Source organism: Trichomonas vaginalis (genome assembly GCF_026262505.1).
Source record: "Trichomonas vaginalis G3 chromosome Unknown ctg_87, whole genome shotgun sequence".
NCBI lineage: Eukaryota > Parabasalia > Trichomonadida > Trichomonadidae > Trichomonas > Trichomonas vaginalis.
Genome location: NW_026529174.1, coordinates 55,234 through 76,546, shown reverse-complemented (window position 1 = coordinate 76,546; position 21,313 = coordinate 55,234). Strand labels below are relative to the sequence as shown.

Genomic DNA, 21,313 nt, shown 5'->3' with positions numbered 1-21,313 from the left:
CATGCATCTCTCACCTCAGTGAATGAGATCAACTATATGATAACTTTTTCCCCATTATATTCTTGTGGAAAAGTGACAAATAGCAACTTTGACCCTCTCTCACTGTTGTTCATGAATGATTTATCTGCACAGTTTTAATATGCTTCAATGTGAAGAGCAGTCTTTCAATCCTTATCTTATGTATTGTCCATTAAGAAGGAGATTATATAAACAATAATATATTTACTAACAAACAAATAAATTAGATGCGACAACCGTTGGTTGCTAGATCTTCTGCAGCATTGAGAACTTTGAAAGAATTATTGGCAACAGCAACTTCATAAGCAGTTCTCTTTTTATTGTCCTCAATTTCAGGTTTAACTTTTCCCGACTTCAGAAGAAATGTAAAGCAATCAGCATCATCGTTCTTTGCGCAGATATGAAGAGGAGTTCTTCCTTTTTCGTCCTTCAAATTTGGATCCAATCCAATTTTTGAGAACAAAACCTTCATAACATTGAGTCCTCCATTTTCAGCAGCATAATGCAATGGAGTCATTCCGTATTCATCTTTGTCATTGATGTTTTTCGAATTATAATTCAACAAAAGTTTCATTAGATGTGGTGATCCAAATCTCTTGTTAAATGTTAAATTACTTGGTGACCAAATTTCAGAATTAGAAGTAGTTGTTGACAACTTTTCTTGTATTTCTTTATTTTCTTTGAAAGAAGAATAAGGATCAATTTCCTGCTGCGTACTCAGCAATTTCGTTGCGAATGATCCTGGAAATTGGTATCTCCGAAACATGTCACTCAAATTTTTGATGTTTTCACCAGTAATTTTTTCAGAATCAGCTCCAAACCACCATGGATATCTAACTGTGTTCTTTGTTGACCATTTATCTGGTGAATCACATCCGTATATTGCTGCCCAATGCAGAGAATTCCTTCCCCATGAATCTCTTTTAAATGGTTTGATGTTTGAAATTGATAAAAGTAATCTCAAAAATAAATAATCTCCATTTTCAACTGCAGCATGGAACAAAGTCTTTCCGAAATGCTCTTTTGCATTAACAACTTTATTTACACCATTTTTGGACGAAATTGATAAAATAAGAAGTAAAGAAATCAAATTATTAAATTTGATTGAAGAAAAAACGCATTCAGTAGTTTCTGGCTTCATTCCTTTCTCATATTCTTGCAATAAAGCTGTATAATTATGGAATTTTACAGAATATTCCATAATTTTCTGAGAATTCAAATTTAATTTGTGATTTTCAAGGTAAGAAGTATGATTTCCGATCAATGCCATCTGCATCATAGTATCATTATCACATTCGTAGATCCTTGATGCTGAAGAAATGTATGTGTAAATCTTATTTGCATTGTACAACAAAACATACATTGGAACAGAGATGTTATCTTGAGCATAAGGACAAACTTCAAATACTGTTGGGTTAATGACTTGTTGCATCGCTTCTGGATGCTCAGTCATGTAGTTTTTGAACGCAATGTGGTTATCAGCCATAATTATCGATGAAAGTTGGCTGATTTCGCCTTCTCCTGAAATAAACGATTTAAATACTGGTCTGACATCAGTTTTTTCAATCAAATCAATCATTTTCTGAGAAAAATCAGGATCAATTTCTTTAATTTCTTTGTTGAACCAGATATAAAGAGGAATAGCGAATGTTGGAGATGGTGCTTGTTCATAAATGTCTTTAACCATCTGCAAAACTTCATGGATATTGATAATTTTTCTCCGATAAATCGAATGAAGAAAAGAAACGTAAGGCATGTAGTTTGGATATGGATCATGTTTCATAAAGATTGTAAAGAGTTTGTGGAGAATGATTGTTGGTATAAAACCAAGTTTATTCGACGGCAAACTTGTTTTGTACAAATTCTTTGCGAGTTTAGCGTAAATATCGACTTTCTGGTAACATATAACTGTTGTTTGGATGATTGCATCAATTATCTCGTATATATCTTGCATTTTAAAATTTTTATAATTTGATAAGATCCAAATGCAAACAGCTTCGGTATTTCGTTCAATTAAGCTTATAAGTAATGCTCTCATGTATATATTTTGCTTGCATTTCACAAGAATTTTGTTTGGAACGATATTTTTCAAAGAATCTATCTTTTTCTCAACAGATTCCATGATATTATCTGCATACTCGTTGTATTGGAAAGTCTGCCTTGGATTTGTTTTTGATTCAGGGCAACTCTTGATAATATTGTAATAATAGTCAGTTAAAGGTTGTGATGTATAAGGAAGCTGCTGGTTAATTTCGAAGAGCATCTTTTCGACTTGTGGTGATTTTGGCCGCTGAGATGGATCTAATGAAGTGCATTCTTTGTAAAGATTCTTCAATCTCTTCAAAAAGTTCTTTTCATTATACATTAAACGCGAATAGACCTTTGATAGTAGTACACCGAACGAAAACACATCTGATTTCTCAGTGATTTTGTATTCATCAGCGAGTTCTGGCGCTGAATATTCCGATTTTTTAACTTCATACGGAATGAGAGGGCAAGGGTAGAGTTGTGGCAAGTTGTAATTGATGAGTAATGGTTCCATTCTAGAATTAAGGAAGATTGTGCCTGGACGGAGGTCTCCTGCCACGATTCCATTTGAATGAAGATAACTTAGCGCAGAAATCACTCCTAGAAGGATTTTAATCATTATTATATCGTTAACAGCAGATTCGACAGAGTTTGAAATGTAATTATCAAAGTAGTCTCTCACTGAATTCTTGTAAACGATGAAAAGGCCAGCTTTCTCATTATCTCTAGTATCAATAACATAATCTAATACGGGGTTAAGTGCTGTATGTTTTAATGCTGCGCAAACATTAAACTCTATGATGAAAGATTCCTTTAATTCTTCGGCAATGTTCACTCTATTTATTCTCGTCACAGGATATTTTCTTGTCCAGTCCTTATCTATTGTCTTGCCTCCGAAGAAAACATTTAGGAATTTCTTCACTTCTTTCGAAACATCTGTTTTAATTTCATAATCTTTGGCTATAAAATAGTTTCCATGTGTCCCTCTGATGATGTACCTCCTTAACTTGTGTGGAGGACTCTCTTGTATTGTTTCCTGCGTCTGATTTAAAGGTGTAAAATTCATTTTGGGCAGATGTATCCTCTGAAATTTTTGAAAAGAAATTCAATCAAAATAAATTTTGAAAGCTTCGTTGTCAGGTGGGAATTATTGTAAGTATCGTATGCAAGAATATTTAATTTAATTTTTACAATCATTGAAAAGTTTGATCAAAATCTGCCGGGTTCTGATCATTCTGTATGGATAATTCGGCTAATTGTACTAATAATTAGTATACAAAGTTGAATCTGATGTTAATTATGTTATCTCCCTGTTTTATAGTAGGAAAATTACAATGAAACTGATAAAAATTAATAATTTTCAATTTCTCTTTGAAGATTTATATACTAAAGGAGTTATAGATATTAGTAAAATCACTATTTTATTAATAAAAAAATAAGTGATATTTTATTGTTTAAATGAAATTTCAATATTCTTGAATCTGTTCATGTCGTTTTGGATCTCAGCCTGAACCTTTGAGAAGATGAACTGGATTTCACTGGCTGTGAGTGCGCGCCAATTTCTGGATGTCGAAGTGCGGGAGCGGCCCCAGTGTGTTGTTGTCTTCTTAAAGACGTTGTTTGCGACGATGGAAGCAGCTGAAACGCCACCAGCAACATTAACTGTGAAGGTATTTCCGTTCTTTGTAGTTTTAATGACAGCTGTGTTGAGTTGTGCTGTGCGGTCAACAATGGAAGCAAGCTTGTCAAAGCGAAGCTTGTTTAAGAGTGTCTTTGCGGTCCTTGAGAACTTGGAGCGCTTGAAGAATTGAGCAACATTGTTAGGGTCGAGGTTGAAATCTCTTGCAACCTGTTGAGTGAGGGATTCAAGATTTGTTGTTGTGTATCTCTTTTGGTTTAAGTTCTTTGTGATCTTTGTGATTCTGATTGGATCAGCATACATTGATTCAGAAGCATGATAAATGAAACGATCAACTGTTCTTACGACTGATTTAACTCCTTTTTCAATTGGTTTTGTGACAGCTCTTACACCTCTTTTAATTCCACGTCCAATGCCTCTAACGCCTCTGGAAATGCCTCTGCCAATCTTCTTGAGCCAACCATTCTCTTCGTAGTACTCAGGTCGGCTTATGACGCGAACTGAGACTGAAATAACGAAAAGTAATGCTAACATTATGTTTCGTACCGAAATGGCTAACAAAAAAGTGACAGAAAACCTTAAATTGCGCAGCAATTTTAATTAAAAAAATAAACATTAATTTTTGTGATTGATATTATGCATTTTATTTATATTATATAAGATTTAAATTTAGGGGAAAAATTGGAAAAAAAAATAAGATTGGAAGTCTTTAGGTAAGAAGGAAAGGGCAAGAGATATATAGTGTACCTATATACCTCTTGCCCTTTCATTCTAAGTAGAAATGGGAGAAACTTTGTCCGCATCATAAGTTATGCGGACAAAGTTTCTCCGATTTCTAATGGGAATTGCAGGCTATGAGGCACTGATATATAATCAGTACCTCATAGCCTACAATTCCCCTTATTAGACTTCCAAACTTTGAGTTAATGTCAAGACATTAACTCAAAGTTTGGAAAACTGCTCGTAAGAATCAATCGTCAAAAACCTCGATTGCAGTTATATTCATTGTGTTAAATTTGATTTATTTTGAAATTTTTATAAATTAAATTTTATATAACATAAAGCGTTATGAATTAGTATTTCCATATGAATTTTATCTCGAAAATAGTAATTCTGTACAGTTATATTTCGGTTAATTTTGGAAATTTCTAGGAATACTTTAAGATAGTATGATTATATATAACTCTGCCTTCATGATTTATTTTAGCTTTCGCGCAAATATCAGTTAACTTAACTCCATTATTTGATTTTGTGATGGCTTCACAAAGCCAATCAATATCAATCTCTTCTGGAGAATGTCTTCTCATCTAGAATATTTTCAATACTTTACATACAAACATTTTTATTTCTAAAAAACTTTTTAATTTTTTCTAGGATATATGAATGAAAATAGTTAGAACAAGATTTTGAAGCTCAAAACATTAAAAATTATTAAAGATTTGTATAATATGATTAAAAATGGGAAATAATATGAGGCAATATAAAGGAATATGAATATTAAATAAATATATCTAAATAGAAAGAATTAGAAAAATCAAATTATTGGCGCCAAAAATGTCACCTTTTTGGTGAGCCATTTCGGTATGAGATAGTAATGCTAACATTAAAAAAATTGATAATTAACCTAACTCCGTCAAATTTGGCAAAACCGTTGAATAAAACATGAAGATAATGCTTAGAAGTATATGTCTGACATATTTATCATTTTTATTAAAAATCAGATTAAAATTGAGAATGTCGGTTGGAGATTTAAGGTACGGATAATTAAAAAAAAAAAAAAAAAAAAAAAAAAAGGTAGTGGGGCTTCCAGGCACTTCGTGCCCTCTAGCCCCGAAGATGTTTAGTATAAATGAAGTTTTTATTCGGAAAATTGTTAGTCTTCTTGGTCGAAAACATTATATATGTTTTCATGTTTTGTCAAGACTTCTTCTTCGTAAATGTTTTGTCAAGACTTCTTCTTCGTAAATGTTTTGTCAAGACTTCTTCGTAAATGTTTTGTCAAGACTTCTTCGTAAATGTTTTGTCAAGACTTCTTCTTCGTAAATGTTTTGTCATGATTTCATCGTAAATGTTTTGTCAAGACTTCTTCGTAATGAGCGTAAATGACCAAAAAATAATGTTTATGTTAGAATGTTAGATCTAACACCTTTTCTAACATGTTTTCTAACATCGTAGAAAACTCATGAATTTCATCGTAAATGTTTTGTCATGACTTCTTCGTAATGAGCGTAAATGACCAAAAAATAATGTTTATGTTAGAATGTTAGATCTAACACCTTTTCTAACATGTTTTCTAACATCGTAGAAAACTCATGAATTTCATCGTATATGTTTTGTCAAGACTTCTTCGTAAATGTTTTGTCATGATTTCATCGTAAAATCAGACAAAAATAATGTTTAGGGTAGAAGGTTAGATATAACCTCTTTTCTAACCTCTTTTCTACCCTCTTGAATTTGTCATGAACTTTCTTTACAAAGTCTTTACGATGAAGAACTTTACAAAGTCTCAACAAAACATTGACAAGAAAGTTCATGAGAAAGACTTTACAAAGTCTTTACGATGAAGAACTTTACAAAGTCTCAACAAAACATTGACAAGAAAGTTCATGAAAATTCAAGAGGTTAGAAAACATGTTAGAAAAGGTGTTAGATCTAACATTCTAACATAAACATTATTTTTGGGTGTAAATTTCATGAGTTTTGTATGTTTTCTACGATGTTAGAAAACGTGTTAGAAAACATGTTAGATCTAACATTCTAACATAAACATTATTTTTGGGTCATTTACGAAGAAATCTCAACAAAGTCTTTACGAAGAAGTGTCATATAAACATCTGTCAAAAGCCGCTTTTTAACTTCACTTAAAATGCCACGTAAGCTACGTAAGAATATACATAAGAGGAAGAGAGCATTGAAACATCCAATAGTAAGACTGACACCACAACAACAGTTGCAACAACAAATGCTGAATGACCCCACTATGTTGCAACAAATGTCAAGCAACCCTATGCTTTTAAACCGAGTTGTTGGTGCACAGAGTGGAGGTTTAAGAGCGGCACTTTTAGCGAAAATGGCAGGCTATGGTGGAGCTGCAGACGGAACAGCCTATAACCCTCAAAGTCAAATGAATTTGAGTTCACTCAAAAATCAAATAGCAGATGTCAAAAAGTCAAACATAGACATACAGAAGCAAATAAGTGAAAACGAAAAGAAACTAGAATATGACAGACACACAAAGAAACTCAATGAGTTAAACGTAGAGAAAAAGAAGAAAGAAGAACAACTGAAAGAACTAAGTACAGAGGAATATGCGAAAAAAGTGTCAGAAAAAGCAGCAGAAGTAGCAAAAATGGAACAAGATGTTGTAAATTTGAAAAACCATACTACTCAATATAAAGTACTGAAAGATGAAGAGATAAAACAAAAAGCCCTGAAGACATATATGGATAGCGATGAGTATAAAAAAGAAGTTGAAGCAAATGTAAAGGCAGAAAAACTTTTACAGTTGCAGAACCAAACCGTACAGTATGAAAACTTAGCACAAGAAAGTAAAAATAACGACGCAGCCATGCAAAAGGCAATGAAAAGCGCAGAATATATAAAAGCTAACAATGACTGGTTAGATGCCCAAGCCAACGCTAAAGCAGCCCAACTCATAGGGTCAATAAGGACAAAAATACAAGCGGATGAAGACAGTTCAAATGAAGCTTTAACAAATGCTGACTTTAAGAACGCCTTCGAAGCTCTTCATAGTAAGGTGAAACAAGTGAACGACTTCTCATCTGGAAAGAAACTGAAGTCTGAAGGTTTCGACAAAGAGTTAAAAGAAGTAGCACAAAATATGACGAAAATAACAGATGCAGCAACGAGACAGGCAGTTCAAAGTGCCTATGACGCCGTTAGAGCAACTGTTGTGGAAAGTCAAGAAAAAGAGTTACAACAGACCAAAACAGACCTAGTAAATGCTTTCTTAAGAACGAAAAGTCAGGTAGGACACTATGCTGCAGATGGAACATATGTGCCAGCTGGTGGAACTTATATACCAGCTGGTGGAACTTATATACTAGCTAGTGGAACCTATATACCACCAAACCCTCCAAGAGAAGCACCTGCACCAGGACTACCTAAAACATTTACATCGTCACATGGACACAGACACAGGCATGCACCAAAACCAACACAACAACCAACAGTTCAAAACACTGCACAACAACCAACAGTTCAAAACACTGCACCACAACCAACAGTTCAAAACACTGCACCACAACCAACAGTTCAAAACACTGCACCACAACCACAAACAGAGCAAGGACATAAAAGAAGTAGAGAACAAGGAAACCAAGAATTCTTAAAAATGCTAAAGGAAAAATATGGTTACCCAGATACTATTGACTTTAGTGACAGATATAAAGAAGCTATTAGAAAGTTCAAGGAAGAAAATACTGACCCGAACCTATTTAGCTTTATGGCTCAGCATAAAATCGGATATAATTTCAAACCTGGAAAATACAAGCTCGCTAAGGGATATGATTTAATAGCATATCGTCCAAATGACATGACTGAATTTACTCCGAGATATTTTATGTCAGAGATAAATGATGATTCAACTATCTTCATGAAACGCGTAAAAAATAGAGACGGAACGAAAGAAGAAAGGCTTATGAATGCAGATGACTTAAATAGGGAACTTGTTAAAAACGGTCTCGGAATATATGAAATGCCAGCAGATGAGGTACAAGAAACTCCACAGGAAGAAATAGTTCAGATACAACCAGACATGGAAGAAATAGTTCAGCAACAACAGCTAGAAGAGCCTGAAGGAAACGAACAAGTCACTCCTTTGGAAACTAACTTCACAGAACTAGATGAAGATTTGGAACAGCCGAAAAATCTTGACCCTCAACAAGAGTATGCGGAGAATATGGAATATTTCCAAGAGTCTAAAAAAAATTCGGCTGACATAGTAGAAGAATATCGAAAAATGTTTGCCGACATACAAAAGACTCCAACATCAGATGAAAATATTCAGCATAGAATGGAAGTACTGAAAAAAAATGTACACAAATACAACAACCCTTTTTACTTACGAGCATTTAACGTTCAATCTTCGGATGAACTCGGTGAAAATAAAAGGTTAAATTTCAAGAAAACATATAGAAATGAAACATTGTTTAAAGTTCATTCAGAACCTAGCCAAGATGGAAACAAACCTACTTTTGTTTCTGCAGACGATGGAACTACAATGAGATGGGGTCATAAAGCTAATCCAGATAGGTGGTTCATAAACTTACAACCTCAATTCCAAGAAGTTGTAGACGCAATGGAAGTGAATGGTGAACCAGATGTAGCTGGTATTTTCAGCGCGGCTTTAATGCCATTGAAAGATATGAAAGATGCAGATATTTTGAACCAGTATGAAATGAACATGGCTGATGGAAATATAACACCTGACGTTCTAGAACATTTATCTCAAAGAACTACACAGAACCATAGAGATGGTATATTTGGTGAAGAGTTTAGAAAGAAAGTTAGGGAGAGCGAAGGAAGAGAACCTATTGTACATGACCTTGCAAACGAAAGTTTACAAAATGTCATAAAAACTTACTTTGCAGACAATGAACCGAGAAGGGATGAATATTTAAGAAAACTCAAATGGACAGTACCAAATGAAATGTTAGTATTGAAAAACATGTTCCTTGACAAAATAAAACCAACTACAGAAATAAACGACGCAAGACTGAAAGATTGGGTAAAAGCTTTCCCATTCACAAAAGATATTGTTGGTAACATGGAAAGAAAACCAGAATGGCTACAAAAACATATATTTGGAAACGAGCTTATTCCATATGGACAGGCTCTGTTTGAAGAGCTTGAACCAGAAACTCAGGACAGAGTCATGCAAACAATAAGCGACGACTCAAATACAAACTATGACAAAATCTTTCTAGGATATAGGTTACCTGAGATGGGCGACCAGAGCCCAAAGGCAAAAAGGACATGGGAAATTTACAACATACTAGGTGAACATGAGGCAAAGATGCAACAACTTCAAGCAGAGGGCAATGAAGGAAAAAGAAGAGTTAAAAACTCAGTCAGGAAGAAAGTAAAGCTTGGTCCACGTGGGTTCTATTATGACATATAAATCCAACTATTCTATATTTTTACTCATATGAAATGTACGCCGCTCAGAATATAACGCCAACAGTTTTGGATGCTATGAATGGAAATGTTTCCGAATGGTATAACGAATGCGACAATGCCATTAGAAGGTCAGAAATAGTTCCTGGAACTTACGAATATACAACTGCTGTTTCTTATGGAAACGTAGGTGAGTTTGGAGAAGGTTCTTCAACAACAGTAGATATTGCTTGCGACAGGTTTCATATTATTTCTATTGACAACTCATTCTTATACGTGGAACAAGACATTGAAATAAAACCTTCTGCCAAGTTGTCTGACAAGAAAGGTTGCAATGGAATTTTCTATGTCGGATACCAATATGCTCCAGAAGTTTTCATGGGATATAAGATATATTCTAACTCTGACTTAGTTCAAACAGTAACATGGGCAAACTATGAATGGTTCGCTTTGAGAAACTCAGTACAACCACAAGCTAGAGAACAAACAGACCAGTATGCAACCATTGAGAAAATAAGAAGACTTGACCCTAACGTTCCAGGAGTTTATGTTAACCTTTCTGGACAAACTGCAGCAGCAGTAACTAAAGTAAAATTGAAACTTAGAGTTCCTTTGTCATCTTTCCTCATCTTCAGGTTTTTAAGATACTTGCCAAACTGGGCAGGAAAAATTTCTATCGAACTTACTCCAAGCAAAAATAACTTAGTCATTGCACCAACACAAGACCCATTCACTCTTACAGAAGTAGTGGGAACAAATAAAATGTCATTCGCCGACTTTTGCAAAAACAAAGTTGACTTAGACTTTGGTTTCTCAAACCTCAACACTGAAGTAAACTATTATTTCAATGCTGCTGGAGATGCTTGGGACCCAGTTAAGTTCACATGCGAAAAATTTGAATGCAAGAGAATAGAAAGCAGACTTGCAGTCTATATGTTGGACCCAGATATTTCAAATGCTTTAGCTGCCAAATATATTGCAGTTCCACTTATGTTCCCTATACACCAAATATCTGTCAAAGACTTTGCAGGTGAAGTTGGAAACCAAAATCCAGGAACCGCAGGTGCAAGAACAGATATTGCTTTAACAACTGCAATGAAACATGCAGATACTATGTTTGTACTGTTCAGACGAACTATAAATGACTATTCTTGCTTCTACAACCCTGGTATTAAATACCATATAAACATAGATGGCAAATATTATCCAAGAGAAGAATATTCTACAGTTGAGGATATGAGGTCATACAACTTGACATTAGATGCTATGAACTTTAACAACAACTTCACAACAACCATTAACCCTGAAATGCAAAGTTCTATTATGCCATATGTGAAAGTATGGACCCATACAGGAGCTCAAAACACTCAATATACAAATGGAGACCGTTCAAACTTTTGGCTTGGCATTCCATTTGCTGACTCAGAAGACTTTATGGGTGGTATTTCAACTGTTGGTACTGTACAAATACAATATACTGGTGACAGAGACGGTCCAGATGAATTGAAAGCAAAGAAGTTTACAAAACCAATAGCACTTTTCACGGAAGATGCTCTTTTGAAGATTCGTTCGATGAAACCTGCTGGGGCTCCTCAGATTGGCATAACGACAGCTTCCATCGAGCAGATTTTGGCAGCAGGTCAGTAAGTTGTTCTTGAACTGACTTCTCTCCGTCAAATATTGACAGTACGCCAGTTTTGACATAATATTGTATTATAAACTTTCCTTTAGAAATATCTGTAAGTTTTGTTGTTATATTTTTGTCAACGTCAAGAACTTTCACCATCTCGGTTATACCAACTTTCTTTGCTTTATGAAAATATTTAGGTTCAGCAAAGACTGCTATTCTATAACATTTACCATTGTTTGTATAAAGAACTATTCTGTCAATGTATTTGTATTGTTTGTGTGTGTAAACTTTGTTCTGCTTCAATTCAAAGAGATACTCGAATACGTCCATCTTTTTATTCTAAGTAAAATGTCATTTCCGAAAAATAGAAGCGTGAGTGTTTCAAAAGGTTTAATGGCGGTGGCAGATGTGAAGTTAAATTCACCAACTCAAACAAACAGTCAAAGTGTTGTTGTCAATGTCAAAGAAAGAGATGTTGAAGTGGGGAAACCATACGAAGACCAAGATGATATAACAATAGTTCCTGTAAAAGAACAACCAACATACCCTGAAGTTAGCAGAGACTTAAGTTCTGTTGCAGATATTCGAAATGACTACCAACAACTTAAAGACAAACTTAAAACTCAGGAGAAGATTTGTCAAGCTTTGGGTATAATGTTAAACTTGGTTGAGCACAACCCTGTAAAAGTGAACTCATATGTCATCGCACCTCATGAAATTTTGAAAGAACTATTGAAACTTTTGACAGAGGCAGACGATATAAACATCAAAGAAATAGAACCTGACATTGCTTGCTGTGGTGTTTCATATAATGTCATTGACAAGATATACGTTATGAAAGGAGGTGAAACGTTGAACTTAAAATATAGTTTCCCAGACGTCATAAAAATATTTGACGACCACAACATTTCATTAAAATTTACTTGCTAAGTAAATGGCAGAAGACATAGTGGTTTATACTATTACGACTAAAAACCCTGAGTCATATAATTCTATAACAACAAACTTACAAAGTCCTCAAGGACGATATTGTAAACTAACTTTAAACACGATGACGACTAAAGCCTGTTTTGCTCTTTTGACACCAGAAGACTTTGTTGTTGTGAATGGTAAAAAATACTTCTTTGAAGATACTTACTCAGATATACCACCAACAGGTTTTGTTGACTTATTTAATACTTTAAGGACGGATGTAACATGTGCTGCAACTAGAGCAGGTTTCATTATGTTTGGATGTCCGACTGAGTTTACTATAAACGATATGAGCTATAATACAAAACTTATTTCTGGTTTTTACTACCAACAGTTTCCTATAACAGGAAAAGGTGTCATACAAGGAATGTCTATTCCATTGACATTAAGCACACCAATCTTATATATTGTTTCAAACTTAGGTTCAAAGTGTTATTCGAATGTCGACAGAAACTATTATGACCAAAAGATACTTATGCGTATAAACAATACTTTCTCTGCTGGTTTGCCTATTGTTCATTCGAATGCAGAATTTTCAACCTTAGTGAACTCAAACACATTGGCAAGTATAACGTTGACATTAGTTGACGCAAACTTTGTTCCTGTAAAACTTTTATGTCCTATGTATTTGTCAATGACGGCAGAAAGTTTCGAATTGGAAGATGCAACTGGTGAAAGTATTGTACTACAAGAACAACTTCAACAACAAATAGCTCAAGAACAACAAATGCAACAAATGCAACAACAAAGTCAAGAATAAAAAAATAATATTTTTTTTATTTTTATAAAAATGTACAGAATAGATGTTTCAGATTTTTATGACTTCCAAGCATTCAGAAATATGTGTCCATTTAGAGACTATAACAAAGCAGTCGAGAATTTGAAACGTTTAGTCATTTATGTTGACTCTGCCCCAGAATGTTATGTTATGAAAGAATGGGATGTTGTCTTTAACAAACCAAGAGCGACAATTGTGTCTGAACAAGAATGTAGACAGAAACTTAAGAAAATAAAAGTCGTACAAGTTGGCATGAAGATGTTAGATGCTTGGGATATCTTATTGTCAAAACTTGAAGATTTTTCAGTTCGTGGTATAAAGTTTTATACACCTTCTCCAAACTTCTATTCTATCTTCACTGGATATAAATATGAACAAGTAGAATGGAAAGAAAATATTATAGAAGCTTGGTTAGACCATGTCAAAGAAATTATATGCAATGGAAACGAAAGAGTCTATGAGTATATCTTATGTTGGTTTGCAAACATCTTACAACATCCAAGTGCTAAAAATGAAACTGCTCTCATTATAATTGGAAAACAAGGAACAGGTAAGAACACATTCTTTACAGATATCTTATGCAAACTGTTAGAGGGCTATTCGAACCCGAATATGACAAACTTAGAAAACATCTGCGGTAAATTTAACTCTTCAATAGAGAATATGAAACTTATAGTATGTAACGAACTTCAAAGTATAGATACAACAAAAGTTTTGAACTCAGATGCTTTGAAGAGTCTTATAACAGACAAAGTTGGAGTTGTTGAAAGAAAATATAAAGACCAAAGAGTTTGTGAAAATGTTGCAAACTTCATTATGGTTTCAAACAATGTTGTTCCGATGAAGTTAGAAAGTTCTGACAGAAGATATGTAGTTGTCAGAACGTCAGATTCTCATATGCAAGATACAGAATATTTTGACGACTTAGCAGAAACTTTGACATCTGACTTTTACAACCACTTGTTCTCATATTTTATGACATTAGATATTTCAAAGTTCAATCCAAGACAAATTCCACATACCGAAGAGAGACAAACATTGTTAGAAGCAAACAAGAGTGTATATGAACTGTTTATAGATGAGACTAACTTTGTGTCATTAGATGAAAGGTCATTGTACGATTCGTATAAACAATATTGTCAAGAATATGGTTATATGGCAGCTTCTAAACGTACATTCTTGGCAAATGTCAAAAGTCTTTTAGATGTTCAGAATGGTGTATATACAAAGAAAAATTTTTCTGAGTAAATTTTAAAAAAATATTTTTTTATCCGATAGAAAAGATGACGAAATTCATCTCAGTAAATAAGTACATGACAGAAGTCAAAGATAAGTTAGCTCCATTCGCATATTTGAATGTTTACTTCTACAATTTTGAAAAGTCTACATTTGACAAAATTTGGAACATTGCACCAGTTAAGTTTGCTGTTGTTAGAAAAAGTGGTGCAACTTTTGAAGACTTAGACATAGAAGGTTTGTTAGCAGTCAAAGAAAATTTTGACAGAAGGTTTTCAAACCTTAAAGAAGGTAAAGCATACAAACTTGAAAAAAAGAAAAAAAAAAAAAAAAAAAAAAAGGGAGTGGGGCTTCCAGGCACTTCGTGCCTTCTAGCCCTGAGGATGATTGGTATAATGAAGTTTTTTTTTCTTGGGGTGGTCTTCCAGGCACTTCGTGCCTTCTAGCCCACATAAATGAAGTTTTTATTCGGAGGTCTTCCAGGAGCTTTTCACAAATTATATATGTTTTCATGTTTTGTCAAGACTTCTTCGTAAATGTTTTGTCAAGACTTCTTCGTAAATGTTTTGTCAAGACTTCTTCGTAAATGTTTTGTCAAGACTTCTTCGTAAATGTTTTGTCAAGACTTCTTCGTAAATGTTTTGTCAAGACTTCTTCGTAAATGTTTTGTCAAGACTTCTTCGTAAATGTTTTGTCAAGACTTCTTCGTAAAATCAGACAAAAATAATGTTTATGTTAGAATGTTAGATCTAACACGTTTTCTAACATGTTTTCTAACATCGTAGAAAACTCATGATTTCATCGTAAATGTTTTGTCAAGACTTCTTCATCGTAAATGTTTTGTCAAGACTTCTTCGTAAATGTTTTGTCAAGACTTCTTCGTACATGTTTTGTCACTTTTCTGTCACTTTTCAGGAAAAAAACATTTTTATTAAATATAAAATGAATTTCACAAAACCACCGTTACCCTTCTTTGGAAATAAGAGTAGATGTAAAGATATTCTATTGAGAGAACTTAAGAAACTACCGAATGGTCTAACATTTGTAGATTTGTTCGGTGGAAGTTTCTATATATCCCATTTGTGCCATACAATATTCCCAGACTCAAAGATTATATGCAATGACTTCGACAACTATATGAACCGTCTCAAACATATACCAGACACAAACAAAATATTGAAAGAGTTAAAAGAAAAGATACCTATAGGTAAGATGGAACGTATACCATTAGATAAGAAAAATACTGTCAGAGAGGTTTTGAAAAAAGCAGAGTATATTGACTGGGATAGTATATCTTCTAGACTATTGTATAGTGGTTCTATAAGAGTTCATGACATTGAAACACTTATGTCAAAAGTTTTATATCTTAACTATACAAAGGTTTTCAAAGAGAACATAGAAAAATATACTGAGGGTATAGAGTTTGTGAGATGTCGTTGGACAGAGTTGTATGAAAAATATAAAAACAAGGAAAATGTTTTCTTTATAGTAGACCCGCCGTTCTATAACACATATGATTTTCAATACCAAGTAGACTGGACTTTGAGAGACTCTTTAGAAACTTTAGACGTTTTACATAACCATCCATGCTTTTACTTTACATCCGATAAAAGTGGTTTGGAAAGTGTCATGAGATGGTTAGAGGACATACATGACTATGAGTTTAGATACGATAAGATAGAATATGAGAGAGGTCCTATAAACCGGAAAAAGTGTCACAACAAAGAAATTTTACTAGTAAGTAAATGTGGTTTGAAATAGGACTACTTGTTTTAGGTTTTTTCCATTGTGTCATTTATTTCTTTGACGTGGCAGAAAAGTACAGAGAATATGAAGATGAACCAATGCCTGCAAATGTTCAGTATATGTACTCGTAAGAGATATTTTTATCTAATATTAAATGGACGCACAGAACTTAGCGAATGCACAGCAACCTGGACAACCAAACCCAGAGAATATTCCAAATGAAGTTAGAATACAAACTGCAATGGCAAACTATGGTCAAGTGCCAACAGATGTACAAATGCAAACTGCCATGTCAAATGACGCTGCGTTAGGTTTGCCACCATGGTATGCAAATATGAGATGGAAAGAGTTTTATACAAACCCTGAGGTGGGATATAAACAACTTTATGCAGATGACGCGAACACAGGAGTTGACCCAGAATATGTTTTCTACCAGAGGAGAAACAGAATGTATGAGCTCCAGTTAAAGAATGCTATGGAACTCAACAGGAAACGTAGAGACTAGGCGGACATTAGATTTTTACATTATAGTAAAATGGGTTTCTTTGGAAGAATAGGAAACTTCTTTCGAAATGTTGGAAGAGGTATATGGAATGGAATAAAAACCGTAGGAAGAGGAATTTGGAACGGAGTCAAAAATATTGGTAAAAGAGTAGGTCAGTTCGTTGGTATTATACCTAAAGACCCTGAACCAGAAGAACAAGCTCCTGTTATACAACAGCCTGAACCTGCACCACAGTCTAGTTGGCAACCAAATCCAACACCTCAACCGTATTAAAAAATTATATTTTTACCGTTCGATAGTAGTTGTATATGAAACTAAGTTCTAAGTAAAACGCATGGTATAATGGAATTATTCTTTTTCTTCCATCTGTAGTAAACCATACTTGAAAGTCTGAAATACTTCCACTTGGTGGTTCGTATAACTTTGTAGGTTTTTCGTAAAGTCATTTGCCAAGCATAAAAAAGAGTTTTGCGCACCAGAAAATGAAGCATGAACTATAATAGCATCTGAGTCGAAAACATCTTTAAATAAATATGGTTCATCTCTTGCATATCGACTGTAAATATTTGCTAAAGGAAGTTTGACTTTCTGATTTAACATTCTTTGCAAATAATACCATGACATTGCAGTGAATTCTGTATATATTTGTTCGTCTTTCTTTGGATTGTCTTCGTAGATTTGAAATGACACTTGTGAATTTTGTTTGTCATATACAATTCTCACATAAAGTGTGCTCTCGGTATTTGCATATTCATCAGCATATTTTGCATAACATGAATTTATTTTATCTTCTATATTTTTTAACGCAGTCTGTAGAGAAGATGAAAGGTCAACTTGTATTAGCTCAATTTCTTCCCACATTTTTCGTTTCCCTTCAGATATATAATCTATATGAAACCTTACAATAAATGGAAAACTTTTATCTTCTACAGACACAAACTTCATTCTACGAAAGCCAATAGCTTTTGTGACAGATGGGTCTCTTAGCCATCTTAATGGGTAGTCAAAACGATAGCCTTCATGCTTTACGGTCTCTGTCTCAAACTTTTGACCGACATTAGTAAAAAGTTCATCTAATGGTTTAGTTGTAGCAACTCTTGAATTTTCTTTTTCTATTGGAAGCATATTTTATCTAGAATAAAAATGTCAAATGAAACAGCGTCTATGAGAGAAAATACAACACAACCGACAACTCATTATGCAAGCTCTAAATAAGAACACAACAAACTTTTCAAACTATTCTAAGATATCTGAGTCATTGAAAGAAGGAAACTTAAAACTGACATTAAACCCAATGACAGACGAGTTTCTGTTTCAAGACAACAAGAACCATACTGTTTGTATAAATCCAACAAAAGGAACTTTAAACGAGAAACCTATAGATGAACTTCTTTTGAAAGCAGATATTGACAACAAAGCTGACAAAGAGTATGTCATTGAAAAAGTTCAAGAAGAACATGACAGAGCAGATGCAACATATGCAACAAAAGAGGATGTTGAAAAGAAAGCTGACAAAGAGTATGTTGACGATGAGTTAGCATATCTGGCTAGTGGTTAGTGAAGAAGGCAGATAAGGAATATGTGGATGAAAAAGACAATGAAATTATAAAAAGGGTTGAATGGTACCATGAACGGACATCGAAGATTTTAGAAGGTAAAGCCAATACAGGATGGGTTTCAGGGTGTTTAGACCTTAAAGCCGACAAAGAAACTGTAGATATGTTGGCACAAACGGTTTCAAGTCATACCAGAGGTTTAATGGAAGATGGACAACAGTTGAAAGAGCTTGAGAAAGGTGTTACAGAGTTAAGGAATACAAAAGCAGACTCGACATGGATAGCTGGATATGTAGATGCAACAAAAGAACGTATTTTAGCATGGACAGAAGGAACATACCCACAAAAATATCATAGACATAGCATCTCTGACGTAAATGAACTTGAAGAAAAGTTATATAAAAAAGCAGACAAAACAGAGCTTCAAACGTTAAAGACAGAAATGCTTCAAACAGTATATCCTATAGGTTCTATTTATACGTCAATGAACTCTACCAGACCAGAAGTAGTACTTGGTCTCGGAACTTGGACTCAAATAGTCGACAGGTTTTTGTATTGTGCAAACTCTTCAAAGGAAACAGGTGGAAGTAAAACGATTTCAGGTGAAAATTTACCTGCACACAGTCACTACATAGATTTAAGTACATCTCAAGCAGGTTGGCATAAGCATAGATATTGGGATTGGTCAGGAATGACAAAAGGTAAAGGATATGATGTTAAAGACGAGGTTAAGTTTGCTATAAATTGTTACTGGAGTGACACTCAGGGAGATGGAAACCATACACATCGCGTTACAGGATATACACAAACAACGGGACAAAGTAAAGACTACATGCCACCTTACATGACAGTTTACGCATGGTATAGAATTGCTTAGTCGTCATTTTCAACTTCTTTAGCATATTCGTCAGGAGTTGTCTTATATTTGTTAGGAACTGTCTTTGAAAGTATACCACCTTGAACTTTGACAAGTTTGAAACGAGGTCTGACAATAGTAGTTTTATCTTCTGCTTGCAGTCTGTACATTTTGCCATGTTTGCCTAAAACTTCATAATATTCTCTTGTATACTTTCTTCTATTTTTACGAACACGAAGGTGAGTACCTGTCGGGTTCCCATTGTTGTCATAGTCAATAGTATTTTCATATGGGTCGCGTTTGGGTATTTCTATTTTTACTTTGTCACCTTTCTTAAGTTTGAAGCCTGGCATTCTTTCTTGTTTGTCTCTTTTGACTAAACTATTAAATATATAGTCTTTCTCTAAGTCAGGGTTGTTTTTCATTTCTTCGGGGGAGTGGTTTCCCAAACCTTTTTGTTTACGGTTATTGTAAATATTTAAAACTTGTCTCATCTTTGCCATGGAGAAATGTCTATATTTGTCGTCATATGACATTTCATCTACCTCACCACCTTGTGGTTGGTTTAAGTCTCTTAAGATTTTATACAACTGTCAATGACACCAAGAGCAGAATGGTTTTGGTCGACAATGAAATATTGGTTTACATTTTTTGAACGCAGATAGTTTTTAATATCGTCTGATTTGAAAGAACTTTCACAGTCAGATGTCAGTTTTGTTGGATGGTATTTGTCAACGAATATTGTCAAAGCAGTTTTTCACATCTAAAATATTTTTGGACTGTAATGGTATGGCTTCACAGTATCTTGTGTTTTGACCGACAAATATTAGCCAGTATGGTGGTCCGTCTTCTCTATACCTCGGAATGTTTTCCAAGATATCCATAAACCAAGCATTTGGTGTTGAACTAAAGATTTTTACCATGAGTGCTTTCTTTGTCGCTTTAGAAACATAGGGGTCCTTGTTTGGATTCGTCATTTTTACCCCATAAGAAATGGGTTTATTTGGCGCATTAGCAGGAGTTGCATCCAGATTTTTGCCCGCAGTGGGAACAATAGCCAGAGGTGCATTTGGAATTGGAAGGAAGATTTTGAGTACATTAGGTATACTGAAAGAGAAAGCACAACCTATTATACAAACTGTACAGAAAGGTTGGGATGTAGCACGAGATGCAGCAAATCTTATTCCAAATCCTGAAACAAGAGGAAAAGTTCAAGGATGGATGGACAATGTTTCCAGACAAGCAGGAAACTACTATAACAAAGCAAATGACTACTATAACCAAGCAGGACACTATATGGACCAAGGTGAAAGATTCTTTAACAGAGGATATAACCATGCACAACAATGGGTAAACAATAACCAACCTCAACCGCCTCAAACGTGGGGAATGTAAATTTTTTTACTGAGATGAAATGAACAATACAGCATTGAGACAAATGGGCTCAAGATGGATTTGTCGGCTTCCAGCAGTTACACAACCACGTGTTTGTCAAGTTCTTCCTATACCTCAGGAAGTTTTAGACCGACTTAAAAAACCTAAACAACCAGTTGAAAACAAACCAAACTAAAATTTTTTACTGAGATGAAATGACCGAAGAAGTTGAAACGGTAGATTTGACACCACAAACAAAAAGTTCAGAACCATTGTCAAAACCTGTCAAAGAACTTACAGATGAAGAGAAAAATTCAATAATAGAAAGTGTGAGGTCTGGAAATGCAAACCCTAACTACAAAGTCACTTTTCATAGAAATGGAACGGCTAGTATCTCAAAAAAGAAACAGACTCTCACAAATAAAATATTGAAGTCTGAAGGAGTTAAAGAGACAACAGATGGGAAGGTATACTTCACTGACCAACAGTTCATTATAGAACATCTCATTGACTTAGAGTCGAAATATTCTAAACTTTACAACAAACACAAAAAGTTGAAAGGAAAACAAAAACAAATGGCATATGATATTTACGAAGATACTAACGACACAACCATACCTGCAAGTGAGGTAAAGTCAGAGGAACCGAAAAGTGACGAAAGACCGATAGAAGAAGGGGAGCCAAAAACTGAAGATAAACCAAAACCAAAGGTTAGTTTCAATACTAAAAGTCAACCTTCATTAGCTGGTATGGGTTGGCGTCAAAGGCTTTTGGTAGCAGGTGGTTACGTAAAGTAAAGAGAAAAACATTTTTCAAAAAAAATATTTTTTTATTTTA

General features: G+C 34.3%; 11 protein-coding genes and 4 pseudogenes across 15 annotated transcripts, besides 3 other annotated features; 12 read left to right on the top strand and 3 right to left on the bottom strand.

The window, feature by feature from the left end:
• Positions 1 to 241: 241 nt before the first annotated feature.
• On the bottom strand, positions 242 to 3,112 carry TVAGG3_1069860 (protein serine/threonine kinase protein; the record flags this gene model as incomplete). The annotated part of the gene is made up of 1 exon (XM_001312968.1): positions 242 to 3,112. One exon carries the CDS (start codon positions 3,110 to 3,112, stop codon positions 242 to 244), a length of 2,871 nt encoding a protein of 956 aa, XP_001312969.1.
• Positions 3,113 to 3,443: 331 nt separating this feature from the next.
• TVAGG3_1069850 (uncharacterized protein) lies at positions 3,444 to 4,234 on the bottom strand (the record flags this gene model as incomplete). Its single annotated transcript, XM_001312967.2, has 1 exon — positions 3,494 to 4,219. The coding sequence occupies one exon, from the start codon at positions 4,217 to 4,219 to the stop codon at positions 3,494 to 3,496; it is 726 nt and encodes a 241-aa protein (XP_001312968.1).
• Positions 4,235 to 4,401: 167 nt separating this feature from the next.
• Positions 4,402 to 4,640: a mobile genetic element.
• Positions 4,641 to 6,551: 1,911 nt separating this feature from the next.
• Positions 6,552 to 7,371, top strand: TVAGG3_1069830 (annotated as a pseudogene). Its single transcript has one exon. A coding segment is annotated over exon 1 (820 nt).
• Positions 7,372 to 7,400: 29 nt separating this feature from the next.
• Positions 7,401 to 8,431, top strand: TVAGG3_1069820 (annotated as a pseudogene). Its single transcript has one exon. A coding segment is annotated over exon 1 (1,031 nt).
• A 574-nt stretch (positions 8,432 to 9,005) lies between these two features.
• TVAGG3_1069810 (protein of unknown function, DUF4106 family) lies at positions 9,006 to 9,827 on the top strand (the record flags this gene model as incomplete). The annotated part of the gene is made up of 1 exon (XM_051256341.1): positions 9,006 to 9,827. The coding sequence occupies one exon, from the start codon at positions 9,006 to 9,008 to the stop codon at positions 9,825 to 9,827; it is 822 nt and encodes a 273-aa protein (XP_051076415.1).
• Positions 9,828 to 9,913: 86 nt separating this feature from the next.
• Positions 9,914 to 14,451: a mobile genetic element.
• TVAGG3_1069800 (protein of unknown function, DUF4106 family) lies at positions 11,060 to 11,470 on the top strand (the record flags this gene model as incomplete). Its single annotated transcript, XM_051256340.1, has 1 exon — positions 11,060 to 11,470. One exon carries the CDS (start codon positions 11,060 to 11,062, stop codon positions 11,468 to 11,470), a length of 411 nt encoding a protein of 136 aa, XP_051076414.1.
• On the top strand, positions 11,847 to 12,383 carry TVAGG3_1069790 (protein of unknown function, DUF4106 family; the record flags this gene model as incomplete). Its single annotated transcript, XM_051256339.1, has 1 exon — positions 11,847 to 12,383. The coding sequence occupies one exon, from the start codon at positions 11,847 to 11,849 to the stop codon at positions 12,381 to 12,383; it is 537 nt and encodes a 178-aa protein (XP_051076413.1).
• Positions 12,388 to 13,185, top strand: TVAGG3_1069780 (uncharacterized protein; the record flags this gene model as incomplete). The annotated part of the gene is made up of 1 exon (XM_051256338.1): positions 12,388 to 13,185. One exon carries the CDS (start codon positions 12,388 to 12,390, stop codon positions 13,183 to 13,185), a length of 798 nt encoding a protein of 265 aa, XP_051076412.1.
• On the top strand, positions 13,867 to 14,451 carry TVAGG3_1069760 (Poxvirus D5 protein-like family; the record flags this gene model as incomplete). Its single annotated transcript, XM_051256337.1, has 1 exon — positions 13,867 to 14,451. One exon carries the CDS (start codon positions 13,867 to 13,869, stop codon positions 14,449 to 14,451), a length of 585 nt encoding a protein of 194 aa, XP_051076411.1.
• A 306-nt stretch (positions 14,452 to 14,757) lies between these two features.
• Positions 14,758 to 21,313: part of a mobile genetic element that runs on past the window's edge.
• On the top strand, positions 15,382 to 16,200 carry TVAGG3_1069740 (phage tail repeat-like family; the record flags this gene model as incomplete). The annotated part of the gene is made up of 1 exon (XM_051256336.1): positions 15,382 to 16,200. The coding sequence occupies one exon, from the start codon at positions 15,382 to 15,384 to the stop codon at positions 16,198 to 16,200; it is 819 nt and encodes a 272-aa protein (XP_051076410.1).
• Positions 16,721 to 16,963, top strand: TVAGG3_1069730 (serine threonine-protein phosphatase family; the record flags this gene model as incomplete). Its single annotated transcript, XM_051256335.1, has 1 exon — positions 16,721 to 16,963. One exon carries the CDS (start codon positions 16,721 to 16,723, stop codon positions 16,961 to 16,963), a length of 243 nt encoding a protein of 80 aa, XP_051076409.1.
• Positions 17,186 to 17,815, bottom strand: TVAGG3_1069720 (annotated as a pseudogene). Its single transcript has one exon. A coding segment is annotated over exon 1 (630 nt).
• TVAGG3_1069710 lies at positions 18,254 to 19,123 on the top strand (annotated as a pseudogene). Its single transcript has one exon. A coding segment is annotated over exon 1 (870 nt).
• TVAGG3_1069700 (uncharacterized protein) lies at positions 20,517 to 20,672 on the top strand (the record flags this gene model as incomplete). The annotated part of the gene is made up of 1 exon (XM_051256334.1): positions 20,517 to 20,672. The coding sequence occupies one exon, from the start codon at positions 20,517 to 20,519 to the stop codon at positions 20,670 to 20,672; it is 156 nt and encodes a 51-aa protein (XP_051076408.1).
• Positions 20,692 to 21,273, top strand: TVAGG3_1069690 (phage tail repeat-like family; the record flags this gene model as incomplete). Its single annotated transcript, XM_051256333.1, has 1 exon — positions 20,692 to 21,273. One exon carries the CDS (start codon positions 20,692 to 20,694, stop codon positions 21,271 to 21,273), a length of 582 nt encoding a protein of 193 aa, XP_051076407.1.